This window comes from Phalacrocorax aristotelis, chromosome 8, assembly GCF_949628215.1.
Source record: "Phalacrocorax aristotelis chromosome 8, bGulAri2.1, whole genome shotgun sequence".
NCBI lineage: Eukaryota > Metazoa > Chordata > Aves > Suliformes > Phalacrocoracidae > Phalacrocorax > Phalacrocorax aristotelis.
Window position 1 is genome coordinate 45,513,978 of NC_134283.1, and position 19,139 is coordinate 45,533,116.

At 44.3% G+C, this 19,139-nt stretch overlaps 1 protein-coding gene across 1 annotated transcript; it reads right to left on the minus strand.

The window, feature by feature from the left end:
* Positions 1–5,136: 5,136 nt before the first annotated feature.
* Positions 5,137–13,113, minus strand: YIPF5 (Yip1 domain family member 5). The gene is made up of 6 exons (XM_075103003.1): positions 13,008–13,113; positions 12,558–12,668; positions 10,486–10,658; positions 9,056–9,201; positions 6,851–7,032; positions 5,137–6,210 (listed from the first exon to the last, which is right to left on the minus strand). The coding sequence occupies exons 2-6, from the start codon at positions 12,656–12,658 to the stop codon at positions 6,048–6,050; spliced, it is 765 nt and encodes a 254-aa protein (XP_074959104.1). The 5' UTR covers positions 12,659–12,668; positions 13,008–13,113; the 3' UTR covers positions 5,137–6,047.
* Positions 13,114–19,139: the final 6,026 nt, after the last annotated feature.

A 19,139-nucleotide genomic window follows, 5' to 3' on the forward strand; every position in this document is an offset into this window, starting at 1 on the left:
CTCTGCTCCCAAGTCACCAGTGACAGGACGAGAGGGAACGGCCTCAAGCTGCACCAGGGAAGGTTTAGGTTGGAGATGAGGGGAAATGCCTTCCCTGCCAGAGGAGTCAGGCCCTGGCACAGGCTGCCCAGAGAGGTGGGGGAGTCGCCGTCCCTGGGGGGGTTCAAACACCGTGCAGACGTGGCACTTCAGGGCATGGTTTAGGAGGCCTGGGGGTTGGACTTGATGATCCCAGAGGTCTTTTCCAGCCTTAAAAATTCTGTGATTCTAGAGGGAGGAAATTTTCCTGACTCCTCTTTAGCAGTAAATCATTATTCCCTAGACTTGAGAGAACACAGGTAGGTAAAGCGTGCCTTTGGCAGGGTCGGGGTCAAAGCCCGACGGTAACTCCATGCCACTGCAGCGGCTGCGTGCAGGATGGGCAGGCTGGTGGGATTTGGGGTCATCTCTCCAACAGAAGCACAGAATGCTTCGTACCTTTGGCTTCGGCTCGTTTATGAAAGTGGATGCAACTTCCGTGACTGAAAATCGAACAGGTCTGTTAGATCAGTAGGTAAGGCAGGTATCCAAGAAGATTAGTTTTCTCTATGCTAACAGCAGAAAAGGAAGAATGTTGGGAAAAAACAAATAGAAATATATACGGTGAGAGCATTGTAATTCCAGGAATGATGTGGTGGAGTTTAGCGTGTAAAGAAATAGAGCAACGCCCTTCTTCCTAAAGACACGTAATTACAGTACAGCTTTTGAGAGACCTATTCCAGGACTAGTGGCTCATTTTAGACAATCTTCCACTTCACCATTCCCAATAAGGACCAGAGAAGCCTCACTTCTCTAATGGCAGTACTTCCTGCAATAAAGCAAAGAAATAATAGGAGGAAAAAAGGAATAAATGCCCTTAAGAGCACAATGCTTGCAGTCCTTCCCAAAGCATGGACTGCTGTTTGGCTAACGGCCTGCTGGCTTTGATTAGGAAAGCACAAAGCTGGCAAACACAATCAACAGACTTTCCAATTACAAAATCTCCTCCCACTTTCAAACTGTGTCCCAGAGAGCTGGACTGAAAATTCCCCCCTGGAGAAATACCCCGTTATGTTTTGCTGGCATAAAGATGGTCAAATGCGGCAGGACTTACACAAATGAGAGACATCTCCTCACTCCATTGCTCACCTACAACACAGGACAACAGAACTTCCCCATCTCACAGGACGCTCAAGGATAACCACGATAAATAATCTGAGGTCCTCACATCTTGACGTATTAGGGCTTGCAACTCGCAAACAACAAAAAAAGATTTAGAAAAAACTCTTCTAATCCCACAGATTGTATAAATAAATTGCTTTAGTTCTGAGAGGGATGCTATTTAAATTTGAAAAAGTACGGCAAAGGAAGGGTGTGCGTCCACTTACACGGACAAAAGGTACCGAGACGGTGCTACAACATGATGTGATCCACGCCACGTGAGAGCTTGCCTGTCTGTATCACCCCACAGTTGGAGAGGCAGTGAATTACCCAGAGAAAAATAATTTTATGTGCTTTTGGACTGTGTACAAAAAACAAAGAGACTTCCCGGTAATGCAAAAAAAAAAAAAAAAAAAAAAAAAGGCTGGTCAGAAATATTACAGCTTTATATGAAGAACGAGATGTAGCAAAGGTTTCCCGTTGCCAGGAGGGCTACCCAGCACACACAGCATCTCTGCTAATTTGACAGGCCATGACTGAAATGAATCCCTTCCCCGTTACACGGAACAGAAACCCAGCTTGACAACATTAGCTGTTGGACTGCCTGGGAATGTAATTGCTATTGATGTTGTGGGAGACAAGCAAGGAGGGGAGGAGGGGAAGGGCTTCCTGATGCCGAGCTGTGCCAGCCCCGAGCCCTGCCTCCCAGCAGCACCTCAGAAGCACTGCAGTACAGCAGATGCATCGCAGTACCTCAGGCGGGTTGTAGCACATCAGGTATGTTGCAGGCCCACCCAGCGGAGAAGCAGGAAACAGCAAGGCTCAGTTACTCCGCTCCCTCGTTTTCGTTAAGATGCAGCGCGTAACATTAACAGCAGACGCTACAAAGCATCTCGGTGCAGACTGAAAGCTTGTCCGGGTAAATCAACTGGCACAGTGAAAAGATGCCGTCTCTCCTGCAAACGCTGCTTCTCTGGTACACTGGATGTTACACCCCAAAGCGCTGGCTGGTCTTTTAGCTAACACGGTTCCTAAAAACACATTAAACTTTTAAACAATGATATTGATAGGAACCAACGCACCATCAGTGCATTAGTGAGTGACCCCTCTCCCACCTACCGCTCTCGGGCCATGACCCAGCGCCACGAAGCCTGTGCCCAACTGCAACCGTCAGTCCCTAGGGGAGCGAGCCTCCCAGTTCCTTCCTGCACAGATTATCCAGGGAAAATGTCCTGGCGCTGACACCGGGAAACAAGCCTAAGGGTATTCCAGCTTCTTATTACAGACCCAAACGAACCGCCTCTGCAGTAACCCAGCCTGGACCGCTCAACCCCATGGAAGTTCTGGAGGGAAGGCAGCGCAAAGCACGAGCGATGCTGGTGCACAGCGACGTTGGCGGGCCCCACACAAATCCAGGATGCTCCTCTCCAGCTGCAGGATGGAGGAACACCTGGCTTCACACAAAATACGGAATCGGTCCCCACTCTCTGGCTTCTGCAGGTATTCATCCATCACTAAACAAGTAATAGCCCCCCAAGAACAGATGCCAGCACCAGTGCACAGCTGAAAGGCATCAGAGCACCAAAAAAACATGCTTTTTAGGAAAGGACGTGCCATGTAATTTGTTGATACTTACAGAAATGTCGCCTATAGAAACAGACTGACCTGCAGTCACAGCTGCCTCAGAGCAAAACAGGTGACCTGAAAAACAAAGTCACTGTCAAAACATTGACAAACTGGGACAAAAAATGGACAAACTGGGAAAGGTAACTTCTAACTTGTGTAGAATAGGAAGTAAAGTCAAGATTGGGCATGATAACAGAAGTGTGTTTAAAAAAGCAACACCAGCATTCATATTTGAATGCTTTAAGCTAAGTTACATGAAAATGTCAAGCGACAATGCAGGATAGAATGAAGTAATATTAGTATTTCATCTGAAAACTAGATGAGAATGCTGATGTTAACAGACGGGGAGTTCAGATTGAGAATGTAAAAAGAAAAACCAGGTCCTAATAAATATGAAAGGCAAAAGTGGGAGTAAAGAACTACAGCATACAGTCTTGTCGTTCTATCGATGGCAAGATTGAACCGTCTGAAATGTAACTAAAATTGGGGCGAGATCTAGGACAAAACATTATTACAGAAAAATCAATGGAATTGATTTTGGAAAGGCAATAAACACAGTCAATGGAATCACATTAATCCATGTACCAGAAATTTGGGGTATTTAAGACTACCAGTCTAGACTTAACATTGTGTTTTTATAAAGTCCTCTCTGAATTAGTGTTTGACTTCCTACTCCCATCCGCTTCTCTCCTGCCCCCAGGAGTCCGGTTTGAAATTCACCGCTGAACTCTCCACAGTGTGAGCTGAAGAACAAAAAACGCTCTCAAAACTCACTGGTCAAACCTCACTGCTCAAGTAGAGCATGTAGTATCCTCTAGTGCCAGAGCAAGGGCTTTGTGAACATCTATGTCTAAATAAATTCCTTTTCATACGGTCTCTCCAGACTCAGCAGCTGTATTGCCAGCGCTGTACTGAGACAAGCTAATCCTAACGTTTTTCCTGCACACTGTTTGCTTATGCTGCGGCGAGAGAAAAGGTTATAAATCAAGTTTAACACACAAGTAATCACCCTGGAAGCGATCTACAGAATCACTCCAGGCTGTAAGAAAGGAACCACATTTGTACATGCAAGGTAAGCTCAATCAGCCGCTTCACAGAAATACAATACTTGAGTATGAGAACCTGATGTGCTCAGGAAAGTGTGTGAGCTTTTATACTTACTGGAGCAATTCTGTATTTAATTAGGCCTCATTAATAAAGGTAATCACTATAATTCATTTGCACAAATACAGGACATCATGCTCTACCAGCAGGTAATGTTCTGCATTAAAAGGAGCGAGAACTTTGTGCACCAGGGCCGATGCGGTCTACTAATCGAAAGAAATCAGAACGGCAAAGTACAGAGTAAAACACTTTGCTAAATAAAATCAACTCACCACTTATTCAGGATGATAATTTGTAATAACGCATCAAAGTGGAAAATTATTTGGGCTCTCGAATTCGCTTCTGGAAGGAAACTTAAGTTTTCCGTGTGCGTGTGAGCTTTAGAAGTCACCGTAACAGCCAGTTACGGTACATGACGCAAGTCGGGGTGGTTTTGGGCACCATTTGGTTCTTAAAGGCTTTACACACCTACGGCACTTCCCGCAGCTCCCTGTGACACAAGCAAAAGCTGGCTCTGGCCAACAAAGGAGGACCTTGTCAGCAGCTTCTAGCGGCTCTAGGAAGATGTTTTAGGAGACCGTGCAAGACTAAGGGAAGAGCGAACAAAAATGAGCGCTGAGCCTTTGAGATTATTCACTCTCGGATCGGTAAGACGAAAGCTTTCCTTCGAAGAGGCATTCGCACATTGCGTCTTACCAGAAGGCATTAATGTAACATGCCTGACAGTGATTCAGCGCCTGAAGTCTACGAACAGATCGTTGCACGGACCTGGCAGAGGAACTTCTGACTAACACCCGCGGCACATTCAGCGACATGAGATGCCTCGGACTACACTGCTGAAGGAACAGTAGCTACAAACTAGCACTTCGTTAGAGCTTTTTCATTTCCAAGGGGGGGACGGGGAACTACTATCCACATAAGTAACCTCCCCTCCCCAGTCTGAGTTAAAATACACTTTTATCCTTTTCTTGCTTATTGTAAGAATTAGCAAGTGCTTATGTGAAGAACCACCATTTTTGCTTTCCCACTTCTTACGCTTGTAAGGCTTCTTACAACTAACATCACAAACCAGATTACCCTTCACGGAAGGTTAAGTATTTCTGACCAAAGCAAGTGTCAAATCCGCTATCTGAATACAGCTTTAAATATGATTGTTTCAATACTGGAGCTTCTATTTTAGTGACTGGACCCCATTAAAAAAATGAAAGATTAGAAAAACCAAACACCTTTTTCAAAATTTAAGGAAAATTTAATCAATATGCCTTAAATTATTGTACAGTAACTACAATACTGACAAGCGTAACATTTTCAGAATGGTGTTTTTCTTGGAAGTACTGCAAGAGATTACTCTTCATCTACTAGTATGTGCACCATTAGGAAAAGAAACTCTAGCTGAAGTCACCTTCAGAAATCCAAGTTAACATATAGCTACTTAGATGTCCAAATGTATTCATATTTCAAGTGTGACAGAACTACAGATCCCTTTAACTTTTAAGCATCTGTTTTCTAACTCAGACTTTAAGTGTCTTAAATCCTGAAATACTATCACATCAAATGAACAAATAAGCAAGACCAAAGGGCTTAGAAGTATATTTGTTAAAATATAGAAAATACTCTAATTGCTTGTGTTCATTTATGCATTTTGCTTTTGGTCAGAGGGGCCAGGAAATGGGCTCTTTACTACTGCAGACTCCTCTTAAGAGTAGCCCAAATCTAGAGCATCTGCAGTTCTGTTAACTTTCGCTGATAAAAATCTACCAATTTATAACTGTAATCCTTCTCCCTCCCTCCCCTTAAAAAAAACCAAAACCAAAACGACAAAATCCCCAACCCTCAAATAAACAACCAAAAGTTACTTTTCTAAAGATCTTGGAATGGGAAAGAAATTACATTAACATGATAAGCATGAACACTTATTAAAGCTATAGACACCTCAGGTCAATTGAAAACAGTATTCAAAGTCCTAAAAAAGTGAACATGAGACATTTGTTTTCATTGTTCCAGATGATTCAAAACAGGTCTAAGTTTTGTGATAGCAACCCTCTACAGTTGTTTGCAGCTGTTTCTGGTCCAACCAAGCGTTCCAAGTCGATGTTTTCATTTTGGCCCACTGGAGTCCAACAGTTTGGACAGTCTGTTCAAAACACAGAAATGAGAGCAAAGACTCCGTACAACAAAGCACAGGGGTATGCTACTAGAAGTTGTTGTCCTTCCATTGCTAAGGCAGAAATAAAGATTTTGGAAGCAGAAAAGCTGCACCAGCCAATGATTCCAGCCGTGAGAATAATCCCCATCATTCCCCTGTAAATACAGAAATAAGAAGAGCGTTCATGTAAGACTTGTGTCTACATGCTTACAGGAGTCCTAACTGGACTCCTCCTGACACCTTCTACAGATTCTAACACGGATTTTAGCTTTTAACTTTTTAAAATTAAATAGTTCCAATAAAGACTTCAGAACAATTCTATGCAATTATGACATCACTTAAAAAAAAACAAAAATAACTTGGTGCAAATAAACCATAGAAGTGGCAAGTAAAGTAACTGGAACAAGTTCAGTCTTTTCAGTCCTTGATTTCACGAGTAAGCACTGATTTTCTTCTGTTTGTCAAATTCAAATTTGCATCATAAATTATAATTATTTTGGACTTCGCTGAGATCTGTCAGACTCAAAGCTGACTGGAAACAAACTCAATGTTGTTATTTCAGTCTATGTATTTAAAAGCTGTTGACTTACACATAAAACCAGTATTCACCTATCTTTCATCCAGTAAATACCTGCAGACTGCCAATATTCACGTTCTTACACTTACTAAATCATTCCTGTCATACTCAAACTATAAGCGGCTTCATCACTGAATATGAAAATCCCTTTTCACAACTTCCTTCACCATCTCAGAGGAGAGGAATCTATTATCAAATTATAAAGTTTATGTACTTACTGCAACGAAAATATAATTGCGAAAGTGGAAAGTAGGATCATAGGAAGAAGACAGTATCCAAGGACACTGGCGACGCAGCCGAAGGAGACGCCCGTCATGCTCATTAAGTTCAGGAGACAAAACATCCCTAAACATCCGATTGCACTTATTCCATACACGTAACCGAACTGAATTTTACCAGCCTGGAAGTCAAGCAGAACGATGAATGTTAGTTACCAGGGCAAGCAACGCCTCCCACAACCAGAGGGAAAAGGAAAGAATGTCCACAGAGTCTCCTCCTTCTCCCCCGTCCCCAATTCCTCTATCAGTATTTTCCCACAGCCTGAATTCCAGGACACCAGTATATTCTAAGCACCCAAGAGGCACATTTATCCTAACTTTACCTATCTGGATGAGCAGATTTTAATCAAATTGATATTCTTTGCTCTGGGCTGCAAAAGCCTGTGACTTCTTTAGGGTTTAATCCACTAACTTCTCATGCCAATCAGTTACTTGCAATAACAATCTTTACAGAACTAGTGTAGGAAGACCAAAACATTTTAATTCAGGAACTTCTTGACTGATCCAGAGCTGAAGTCCTTTAATTTGCGATAGACTCCACAAAGTTACAGCACAACGTAAATCATAAATAATACCCAGAAACAGATGAAACGGAGCTGTAAAGTACTCTATGGGAATGGCAGAATTAATGCGTGTAGCTTTTGAAAAGCCAAAATCAGAATTCTGCTTACTAACAAGTATGTAGACAGCATGCATGCATTATTTCAAAATGACGTATCCTACGTCATCATGTCTTTCCAAAAATGGGACTGGGGCTTCCCTGACCACATCTATAGAAACGCGCACAACGCCTGATGCCCACCCCTGCAGGAGCACAGGGCCACGAAGTTACTGCAGCCACGATGCTCTGTAGCTGCGAGGTTTGTCTCCCACTACTAACTTCCAAACTAAATTTCCTTATAACCCAGCTCTTCTTCCTCAAGCGCTACAGAAAAAGTACCACCTCTGCTTTAATCTTTTTGCCAGGCTAAGCTTGTTTCCTTTCACCACACTCAATGTATTTAGGGAAAAGAAAAAGCACACAGGAGGAAGTAATAATTTCTTAGGAAAGGAACATTCAAATGTATCTATTATAAACATGTTCATTAATTCTACTGGCCTAGTTTCCATAAATAAAAGTTACTTATAAAAGTAGGATTAAAGTCCCCTTGGTACCAAAACACTGTGTTCGAAGTGTCACGGCGATGTGAATTTTAGTCAAAAAATTAAGCGCAGTGCCTGAAGACATTTAGCCATAAAAAACCTAATCAAAAATACTGAAGCTTTCAATGACAAGGACTGTTCGCTGCTACTCTGTCATTTCATAATTGAGAGTTTTGATTCATTAAAGCACAATCTTATTTCAATTAAACTCAACTGAAAAAAACCACCAGGCTTCCACAGCTGCTGGCCTATTAAGTAGTATAACCAGCATGAAAGCAGGTTTATTTTAGAAGTGTTTTACCAGACTGACTCTTGAAAGACATGCCTGTGTATCAGTGCTCATGAAATCACTTTTTACACACGAATTTTGAGTTTCCTTGCCTCTTGAGTATCAGTAAAGACCGACGAACAAGGAGAATGGAGCAAAGAAATACAGTGAAACAAGACAGAGAAATAGACTCAAATATTAAACACAGTAAGAGTTAAAGTAAAAGAAACTCCTAAATGAAGAAATAAATATTCAAATATTTAATGTTTCCATTGCTCTGACTCCGGTAAGACAGAAGATAACAGAAAAAGACATAGTATGATTCTGAAATTAAAACATCTCCATCTATAAAACAAGAACCCCAAACAGGTAAAAATCTGCGAAGGTGGGTAACACGCATTCCTGTGACAAAAGGGAGCCACGTTCCTCAAAAGCAAAGTACGAAAAGAAATGTGAATTACATTGAAATAAATGCCATGCAAAAACCGAGCCCAGAGACTTGGATTCAAACTCCACTAAGTGAAGTGACAGTGAACTCATTAATGTCCAACAGCGGCATGTGAAGCCCCAGCTCCTCTTCCACACACCTACAAATTCTTGGTCAGGACGTGCTTTTCTTTAACCTCCGTGTCAAGAAGTCACTTCCAATAAACCTATAGTTAACTTGGCCTTTCCCCCTGTGTTTCTGAGAGTATTAAAGCCCAAACAGTAATATTTTGCGATCAACATCTTACCAGTAATAATGTGGCTCCAAAAGCTAGACAGAAGACCATTGGTCCAGCCAAATCGGTCTCGTTCATGATGCTGCCATCTGCTACTTTTAACGGGTGTAGCACTGTTAGTGTCTTCTGCCAGATGTGGTCAAAATTGATCCCCAATTCTGCAAGTTGCGTGAAAAGAATTATGCATATTTATTTCCTGTTTTCCCTTCCTGTCGCCCCCATTTGCTTCACTCTCATCTTTCACTGCCTCTCCACTTTTAAATCTCCTCCTGAAACCATCCTATGGGGACCAGAGAATTGAGTCATCCCATCTTTCCTCGAGCTGCTGAGTGTGCTGCCTCCACTGATTCCAGGAGTCAAGCGCTCAGAAGTGACAAGGTGGTTTCTGAAGGAGCAGGTAAGAACATAAGCACAGTGTGCTGGGTCAGCCCCAAAACTCTGGTAGCCCAGAACCCCGTCCCCACAAGTGGCCAAAAGCAGATATAGATGAAAGAGTATAGGCACAGAACACGCAGACTCCCGAAGTCTCCAGTGACTGGCGGCTCAAGGATTTCTAATTCAAAGTAGTTTCTCTGTACTTAATTACCCTCAGTAGATTTCTCTTTCATAAACCAGCCACAGAGCCCACTGAAAAACACCACCCACCCCTTTTAACACTCAGTATCTCATGACAAGGAGTTTCACAGCTCCCTTGAGATAGATACCATTTCAAGTCTCCATCCCTACAGTCTGACCACAGTTGTGCGTCAAAGCCTCGTTATGAACGCAGTTACTATTTGCCCACCTCAGCGTCTATGTCAACAAAATAATTTTTTGAGGAATACAAAAAAGCACAGCAGGGCGGAAGGTATCGTGAGTAGGCATAGGTGATAGCTGTCAGGAATAGCTCGCTCTAATCAGCAACAGCACAGGTTTCTTCAGCTGTTTGGTACTGAACAGCAATGGATGTAAGCTGGAAACTGAAACCATCGATCCAGACACTAACTATACATCCGTTCTGGCATTCTGCACTGGCTGTATTGCACACAGGAATTTCTGCAGTGTTTAGCATTCTTCAGCAATGAAAGCTTTCAGTTCTAACCAAAGAATCAACTGAAACTAACCGCATCAATTTATTTTACAAGAAGTGGGCAGTTTTAAGTATTCTTTGTGACAACAGAAGTAGCAAGTGTTTTGTCATAAGAGCTGTATGAAGTCAGGTTATCCATTTAATTATGTCCTCCACAGAACAGCTGGTACGAAGTAATAAAGCACAATTCTAAAACCGCAGAAGTTCACACAAGAACACATATTTCATATACCAAAATCCAGATAAACAAAAAAAATTTGAGAATTTCAAATCACCTGTGCACTTTCAGAAGTAAGGAATGCACACCCTGCTGCTCAACTTATCCCCAAATTGGGGAGAGTTCTGGATTTTGGCCATAAAGCTTAAGTTGTACCTTCTAATAGAGGAGGCTCATCCTCAAAGTTACTTCCATAAAAAGACTGTGCTGAAGTTGGAGTGTACGTCTGTGTTGGCTGGTAAATCTGCCCTGTGTAAGGCTGCTGCTGCTGCATCATGTCTGGAGGGACAAATCCGCTTTGTTGAGAGTATTCATAGCCTCCATACTGCCTACAAAGAATGACAGCGCATTACGGACAGACACAGACTTGTATTTTAAGCACCTCACAGCAAAAGCAAAGCTTATTTTCAGTAAGCTGCAGCAAACAATCCTTTCTTCTTCCTTACAAAGTCACATTAGATGACCCCCTACTCCAATCCAAGCCTTTTAGGCATATAGCTGCATCTGGCACTTCAAACCCTTATAAACGATGCTGTTAAGCTAAACAAGCTAATTCTTGCTATATATGCTTGTGTTGCTTTTTGGTTTTAAGCCAGGGGCCTGGAGAAACAAGCGTCATCCGTTGACTGAATTACGACCACAGGCTGCAGACCTTTAAACGAGTAGGAAGTGTTTACGTCTCTAACTTATTCAAATATTGTCCATTAATTACGACTGATATCTCATTTGAGGCCATCACTGATTTGCTGTTTAGAATATTTACTTGCAAACTTACTAGAGAACAGAGTTGCTCACACTATCACTTCTGTTACCCTCTACATTTAAAACAATTTTCTTAGTTAAAAAGGAAAAAAAACAAACTCTTTTCCCCTTCACTTTGGCACCACGTGTATCAGGTAGCATTAGGACTTATAAGGAGGAATTATGATATGGGCATTAAACACATTAGGACATCCACATACAGGGGAAAAAATAAAAGGGCAATTTTTCAGTTTCTATTTCACATATTCTCAATTATTTACTGACAAATCAGTTTATACTGTCTTTGAAATACTTTCCATTATAGATTTAATATGTATAAAATTATACATTGCTACCTTTAAAAATAGCCTAACCAAGGCTATCTGCTGTTCCTAAGCAAAGTTGTAACTTATTCTTGCCACTAACCATTTCCAAGTCTGACTCGACAGATTTCAGTAAACATGTCCAAAATATTTAACTATGGAAATATGAATATAAAGAAGGAAAACCCCAAACTCATTCTCCTCTCTTTCCTCATGTTAGCAGAGCTCAGCCTCATCACAGCACTGCAATCCTCTTCAGGACGCAAACAGGCATCGACCTGCTCCACCTATCGCAGGGATCACCCAGGTCACATAACGCACCGAAACCCTCAGCCCGAGGCTGGATACTCACAGAGGACTCCCAGGAGCTCCCCTGACCTAGAAACGACCACTACACTTGCGTACCAAAGCCTAGGAATCACCACTGACATTGCAGGCCCATTTATGTGACGCCGCAACTAATTTTTACTCCCGGAGTGATGGAGATGGACTTAACAGAAGGGCATTTCTTTTCCTAAAGATATGAAGATTATTCACATAATTAAGATTACTCATACAGCGTTTCTTTCAATCTTCTAATCTTTGCTTTATATATAGAAGGCAGAGCATTCAGCATACAACTGCTTTAAAGCTCCATTTACAGAACCATAGAATCACTGAGGTTGGCAAAGACCTCTAGATCATCAAGTCCAACTGCCAACCCAACACCCCATGTCTCCTAAACCATGCCCTGAAGTGCCACACCTGTACATTTTTTTGAAACCCCCCCAGTGTCAGTGACTCCCCCACCTCTCTGGGCAGCCTGTGCCAAGGCCTGACCACCCTGTCAGTGAAGAAATTTTTCCTAATATCCAACCTAAAACTCCCCTGACGGAGCTTGAGGCCTTTTCCTCTCATCCTATCACTTCTAACCTGGGGTAAGGGGCCAACACCCACCTCACCACAACCTCCTTCCAGGCAGTTGTAGGGAGCAAGAAAGTCTCCCCAAGTAAGTTACTCTCCTCATAAAACAGAGCAACAAAATTCAATTAGACGCAATAGTGGTTGGCTGAAACGCCAACCCTTTTCCAAACTGACTATCCCAGAGGTATCTCAGCTCAGGCTTGGCTGCTAAAGAAGCGCGACGAGAGCTTTACGCAAGCCCAAAAGGCATGCACAAGTTACTTGCTGTACGGTCTTCCGCTGTAGTCATAGGGCTGTGTCTGGTCATCAATGCTGTAGCTCGTCTGGAAGAAGTCTGTGTTGAAGCTGTCGAACCCAGACATCGCAGGTTTCCTGCAAGAGAACGGCGAGGTTTGCCCGCCTCTCCGAGCCCGCCGGGACGGGACGCTCCGGGGAGACCCCGCGGCTCTGCCCGCCCGCTCCGCGCAGGGCCCACCCGGTGAGCGCCCCCCGGCGCCGCAGCGGGACCCCAAAGCCCTGCCCAGGGTCCGTCCATCCGTCCGCCCGGCCCCCCAACGCCGCTCAGCCCCACAGCGGCCCCCGCCACCCCCCACTCGGGCCGCGCCATGCGCTGCCCCAGCGCCTCGGCTGCCGCCCCAGCCCCTCTTCCCCCCGCTGCGGAGCCGCGGAGCCACGACCACCCCGGGCCCAGGCCCGGGCCCGGCCCCAGACCTGCCGCCGCGGCGCCTGCGACGTGTCACCCAGCCGCCCGAGCACTTCCGGGGTCAGCGGGGCCGCGCCTGCGCACGGCCCGCCTCGACGGGACGCCTTCACCGCGCATGCGCTGCCTCCCGCACCGCCCCCTGCCCGCGTGGCGCCGCCGCGTTACCATGGGCACGGGGCGCGCGGCGGGAGGCAAGATGGCGGCGGGGCCGGGATAGCGGCTGCCTGCACCGCACCGCGCCGCTGCCGGGGCCTGTCACCCCTCCGCCAGGGGGGAGCTGGCGTTTTCCCCTGCACTGTTCAGTCTCCCTGCTAGAACTCAGGTTTTGAAGCTTTGCGGCTTCTGTCTCCCATCGTTTTAGCCTAAAATCTGAGGAAAAGCAAAAGACTGGCTTTTAAATACAGGCGAGGAATAAAGTTCTGCTCGGTATTTCACTCGGCATTGAAGCAGTAGCAGCCAGTGTCTCTTCCTGCTGCTCTGCCTCATCTTAGGTGCTGAGAGCCAGACACCCCAGTTGCAAAATAGGAAGGGCAATACGGATTGTTTGTGAGGTGAAGCTGCGATGCGCTGTGTAACCACTAAGCGTTGTTTATTTTTACTGTTCTCCCCCGGTGCGGCCACCAAGGACATGTAGAAAAAACAGTTGTGGTTGTAGATCCTTCCATCAACACCACCCTGTCTGAGAAGTCTGCGGAAACCCAGTTGGCAAACCTTGCTGTGGTCGTGCAGAGCTGCCATGGTGGTGCGAAAAACCTTACAGAAAAGCCGACCCTTTCTCCAGGAGGCACAGAAATGGACAAAGAGAGGGCTCTGGTGATGGCGGGAACAGCCGCGTGTTCCCCCAGCCTCCCTCACGGCTGTGTTTGCAGTCAGTCCTTAATTAGCCTGAAGGAGCTGCTGGGAGCAAGGAGGCTGTGGGGCCTGGGCGTAGGGGGTACGAGCAGAGCAGGAGCCCCGCAGTGATGCCTGCTCCGGCCTGGCTCACCCCCGCGCCTCCCTCCCTTGCACCCCATCTTCGCAGGACCAGCTTCTACAGGGCGTCGGGGTGCACCGCGCTGCATCCCTAGTGGGCAGGACGCTCGCTGTTAACGGAACGTCCTGAAATTAACCACTGAGGCTGCCAGGCTTACGGCACCTGCCAGGTTCCCTGCGGCTTTTGCTCGGCGGCGTCATCCACTTTCAGCTGGATGCAAAATTTTGGTTTCGCTAGACTTTACATACACAGGTAACACCAGAAGGTTTTCGGTAAGAGTTTAGTATTAATGCACTTGAGGCCACAGAGGAATTTATTACTAAGCAACTTTTTAATTGTCAAAAATCTCTTTCCATTATTTTTTCCTACTATTCATGAAAAAAAATGGTTTTGTGAATCCTTGTGTAAATGTGGAGCAGAGTAGGGATAAAATGTTGTTTGCGTGATTCAGACAGAATCCTTGTTGACATTGAAAGTAAGAGAGTAGACTTCAGCCCTAGAAATATTATTTTGCATAAAGTTCATTTAGGGTGGTTTCATTTTTTTTTTCCCCAAGGCCATGGCTTAGTTAGATGAAGTGGTTTTGCCTGCAAGTTTAGCACCTTGCCCCATGATCTGTCTAGATCTCCTAGAGGGAACAGGGTGTGCTCTGTTCACTGCATGGATGGGAGGCTTTATGTGAAACTGCAGGGACCAAAGGAAATGGAGCAGGGGATGGTGCTGCTGAGTGAAAAGCAAATAATTGCTGTCATTTAGTATTAGACCTTCATACCCTTTCACATGTCCACACTAAAAAAAATTAAGATTTTCCTGAGGCCAGACAAAAAATTTGCTAGAGCCATGAATCTTCTTGTCTTTATTAAAGACCAGCTGTTAGCCTGTTCCCAAATAAGCTGCAGGAGCTGGGAGTACTGTGGAATTGAGAAAAACATAACTGGGACTGTGAAGACACTCTGATGTGAAGAAGCTCCCTTCTTCCCAGTCCTTTGTCACTCACTCTGTTTACCCCTCTAGTTTCATCATTTTGCTCTCCTTTTTTCAGGTAGGGCCAGGGGAAAAGGCTGTACTCGAACTGTTAATTAGAATTTGCTTTTATTAACTGCTTATAGTTAAGGTATAACTCAGCTGGTTATATATCATGATATATAGTATATATTATGTAATTAAATAATAGACTGGTTGGATAGCGCTCAGCTGGTGCTGAGCGCAGGAAGAAGCGAGCGTGCACTGCTGACTCAGGTGGGCTTTGCCGTGGAGAGAGTCAGGGAAAACCCCAGCTGAGGTCGTTTAGCTGAAACTTCAGAATGAAATGGATCGTGATTGTCGCTTTATTGTTGTCGCTGAATAAGGTCGCGGTAATGAGATTTAGACACGTGTTCGCTGTGTGCAGATAAACAGCTGCAAACCCGTGCATGATGTAGCCTAGTTCTTCCGCGCATGCTGGAACCGAACACTTGCCGCTTGAGCACACGTGCTTCCGCAAGCGTGAGCCCGTTATGAAGCCCGTGTACATTTTCTTTCTTTTTTAAATTCTTTTTGGCTCAGGATACGGTTACGGTTATTTTGTTAGAATCTCTCATGCATGTAATCTTCTCGTGAGATTACTGTATTTAAATTATAGTCCTGTTACAAGCCTCTCCCGCAAAACGTACCTTGTTGTGCAGCGTACACGGTATCTCCTGAGAACAGCCTCCCAGAAAATATGCATGTTTGTAGAGCTGAATGAAATAATGGTGGAGGAATTATAGCCAGAGATAATACAGAGATCAGTAACTGTGGCATAAGCTGCTTCTTGCAAATTTATACTTTAAGTAAATTAGTATTTGAAGACTGAGAAGATCCCAGCTTTCATGGAAGACCTGTGGAGTGTGCAGGCTACATCTGATGTTGATGACTTAGTGCCACTTTGCTGAACTGTGTGACTTCGTTGCGGTTCGCTAGACAGTAAAATGAGACCCAAATCCCAGGCAGCAGGCTGTGTAATTGTGATCCGCTGCTGAAATGCTCTTTGGCTAGAAATCTATTAGGATTTTCTTAGAATATTAGAATTTACTCACAGCTTAGGTTGAGCTTTCATTAATTAGTTCTCTCTGCACTAGGCATCTCAGCATAGCTTTAGGGTATCAATTCTTTGTGCTTAGCAGGACAAGTTCACGCTCGTCTGTAGTGGTGTGTAGCGTGATACGGGCCCGTGGGTTCAAGGGAGAGCAAGACACTGCAGCTACACAGCTGCTTCCTCCCTGCACCACTTGGAAAGGGCATTATATACACAGCCTGTCTCACCATGCCTAGAGGTACGACCAAACACTCCCTGGCAAATGCCGTCCCTTTCTTGAGGGATCAGCTCCAGCCTCACTGCGGTTTTCTGGGCAGGGGATTTGGCTTTGCAAGAGGCCTCGAAATGGCTCCAAAATGGGAAGAATAAAGATACTTGTAAAATTAGTACATGGCTTACAATGTACTCACACCATAACAATGCTACGCAGCGAAGACCGACTGTTGCGTTAGCTGTGACATTAAGAAACACTCTGTAATTACACTAGTGTCAATAACAGGAGAATTTGAACCAGACTGGGAATAAAAGTACTATTCAAACAACTTTGGAAATGTTGGAGAAAGGGAAAAAGGAGAGGAGGAAGGAGTCTGCTGAAGTAGGCTTTTCTATGGCAGAACGCGTAAGAGAGAAAGGAAGTCACTTACAGAAGGGTGACTGGAAACAACGGTTTTTGAGTTTAATCCTCGATGCCGATGTGAGTGCACGTGAGGTCTCCATCCGCCCGCACACGCTGGGTCTGTTGAAGTGTCAGAGACCCCCAGGACTGTTTGTATCACGGATTGCTTTGTTGAACAGCATCCATGAGATTCTAAAGGATTTGTCAGCATTGGATGTATCAGTTCTCCCTCAGAATGTTATCTGATGTACAATTGTTATCTAAATCAGCGCAACATGATTCCCCTTTAGTGTCAGTTCTTGAAAACATAGAACCTTGTGCAATGAATTTGATTTGGATTTGGTGTTTGACAGAAGGCGCACACAGTTTTATTTGCAGAAGCTGTGCCCACACCCTGTATGTTACATGATGGGAAAAAAAGTGTTGTCGCATGTCTTCTGTTTGAATTGTCTGCCTTGCACCATGCCTGTGCTCACGTGCTCAGCAGCTGTGAAAGATGTTCTTCCCCTTTGCCTTTTTTTGATGAAAATACATTATGCACTTGAGTTATGAATAAAAGATCAAGGGCAAATCTGTGTAATGCTTTACTATGTACTTTTTAATAAGCCCTACTTTATGGCACTCGCGCTCTTTTGCAAGCAGATCCTCTTCTGAGGGAGATTCTGCCATTTAGTGTTTCCTTATGCTTTTTCTTCAAAGTGAAAAATTTGTTAGGGCTTCTTATTCACACATACTGCTGGATTTCAGCAGATGAGATTTCCACTGTATGTAATTCTCACTGCTGGATCGGTGGATAATGTGTTATTTTAGCTCAGTATCATACTTTTTCTTGCCTGGCTCACTTCTTGGGAACTCTGTTTCTAGAGCTGCCTGAGCGATGTGAAGACCGCTCTGCTCTAGGAATGACATACCCCTTTTACAAAAGTGTCTGGGTTAAAGGTCTGTAACTCTGCAAGAGCTCAGAATTTATTCCTACCAGGGCTCTATCACGGTTCTTTGCAGTGGATTGAGATTGGATTGGAAGTTTTGCCTGGAAGCGCTAGCATCTGCCCGCAGGGCAGTGTCTGCTTCTCGGTGAAACCAGCATCCCTCGCCGCTGCTCTGGTAACAAGCCAGACTTGGGCCTGACGCATCTGCTGGGGCCAGACGTCTCTTTTCCTCTTTGGCATGCCACCCTTCTCAGAAAGTGCACTCTTCTCTCTGGCCTGATGGAGTTGTGCCCTGGCGAAATGTTGCGTTGGCTCGATATTCAGGTGTGAGACTGCTGAGGGGCACTGAATGTTACGGGATATGTTGCTGAAGGATCCTTAGGTGGCACCTTGAAGTCAGTTCTGAATCAAAGCATAAGCCTAGAACTGGAAGTACTATTTTTATTTCTTCCTTTTTTTTAACTATTGTGTGTAAAAATCACCTGGAGTGATGAAAGTTCCCATGTGGCTCTTTAGCTGAAATCTTCTGTCCAAAATCCAACTTAGATGGTTCTTTTTCTTCCCAGAGTCACTCCTTCAATTTCTGCTGGAAATTATTGCTTCTTCTCTGAGTGCCTTGAAGTTCTGCTCAGTGTTGCTAAATGCTGATAAACAGCTTCTACACTTCTCATTATGCGTGGGCGACTTGTTTCGTATTTATAGCCTGTGTATTCACACTGCAAGATGTAAGGTGATATGTATACGCTCCATTGCTACTACAGACCTCACTGCATACTACCCTTTCTTTCTAACATTCATTGCTGCTTCTTTTAAAACACCTACCTTTTTTTTAGCACCCACGGCATCTGATGAAGTCAGCTGTCCCATGATTTCCTGAAAGCATGAATGCTAATTTAGCACTTTGTCATAAGGAATGACCTCAGACCTGTGAATGATGTCACTTCATTAGTATATCAGGTTTAAGCATAGCTCTGCTGTGACTTTTGGAACACACGCTTTAAGCTCAGGCTAAATTTTCCCTGAGCTGTATTGAAGGTTATGTAGGCATCTGCTGGAAGTGGAATGTGCTTCATCCTCCTCCCTTTGAAGGAGGGTGCTTTGCTTTTCCATCAGAACTGTAGCTGCTCTTCAAATGAGCTGCATTGGTTCTGCAGCTGAATAGGTAACAACCTTAGGGTGGTCCTGACACATATTTTACATTTAGGTCACCAGCCTGTTTAGCCCAGATTTTCAAGTTTCGCTCTTCTCAGGCTGCATTTTGATGGGTTTGGCCAATGGCTTGTGTTTAGCAGGGAAGAGTTATGTGATGCTTTTACTACTGATGTCATTTCATCAAAGGAAATTATATTATGGTACAGCACAATGACTGGAACATCCTGTGTGAAGAAATAGAAGCAGTTGGATTGCTTTCATTTATTATTTGAGAAGCGCAGATGCATTTCTAAAGCCGTTATGATTAAAATTCTAAGGTTTTTGTTCTTTTCAAAGGGCGAATCTAATTCTAATTTTTCAAAAAGTGTTATAGCTTAAACATCTCTGTATTTGCTAATGGCAAGGTTTCCATGT

Coding starts and splice junctions, on each gene's coding strand:
- YIPF5 (XM_075103003.1), bottom strand. CDS start 12,658: ATGTCTGGGTTCGACAGCTTCAACACAGACTTCTTCCAGACGAGCTAC. Junction 10,659..12,557: donor AGCGGAAGACCGTACAGCAA/GTAACTTGTGCA, acceptor CATTCTTTGTAG/GCAGTATGGAGGCTATGAAT. Junction 9,202..10,485: donor TGAGCCTCCTCTATTAGAAG/GTACAACTTAAG, acceptor CGCAACTTGCAG/AATTGGGGATCAATTTTGAC.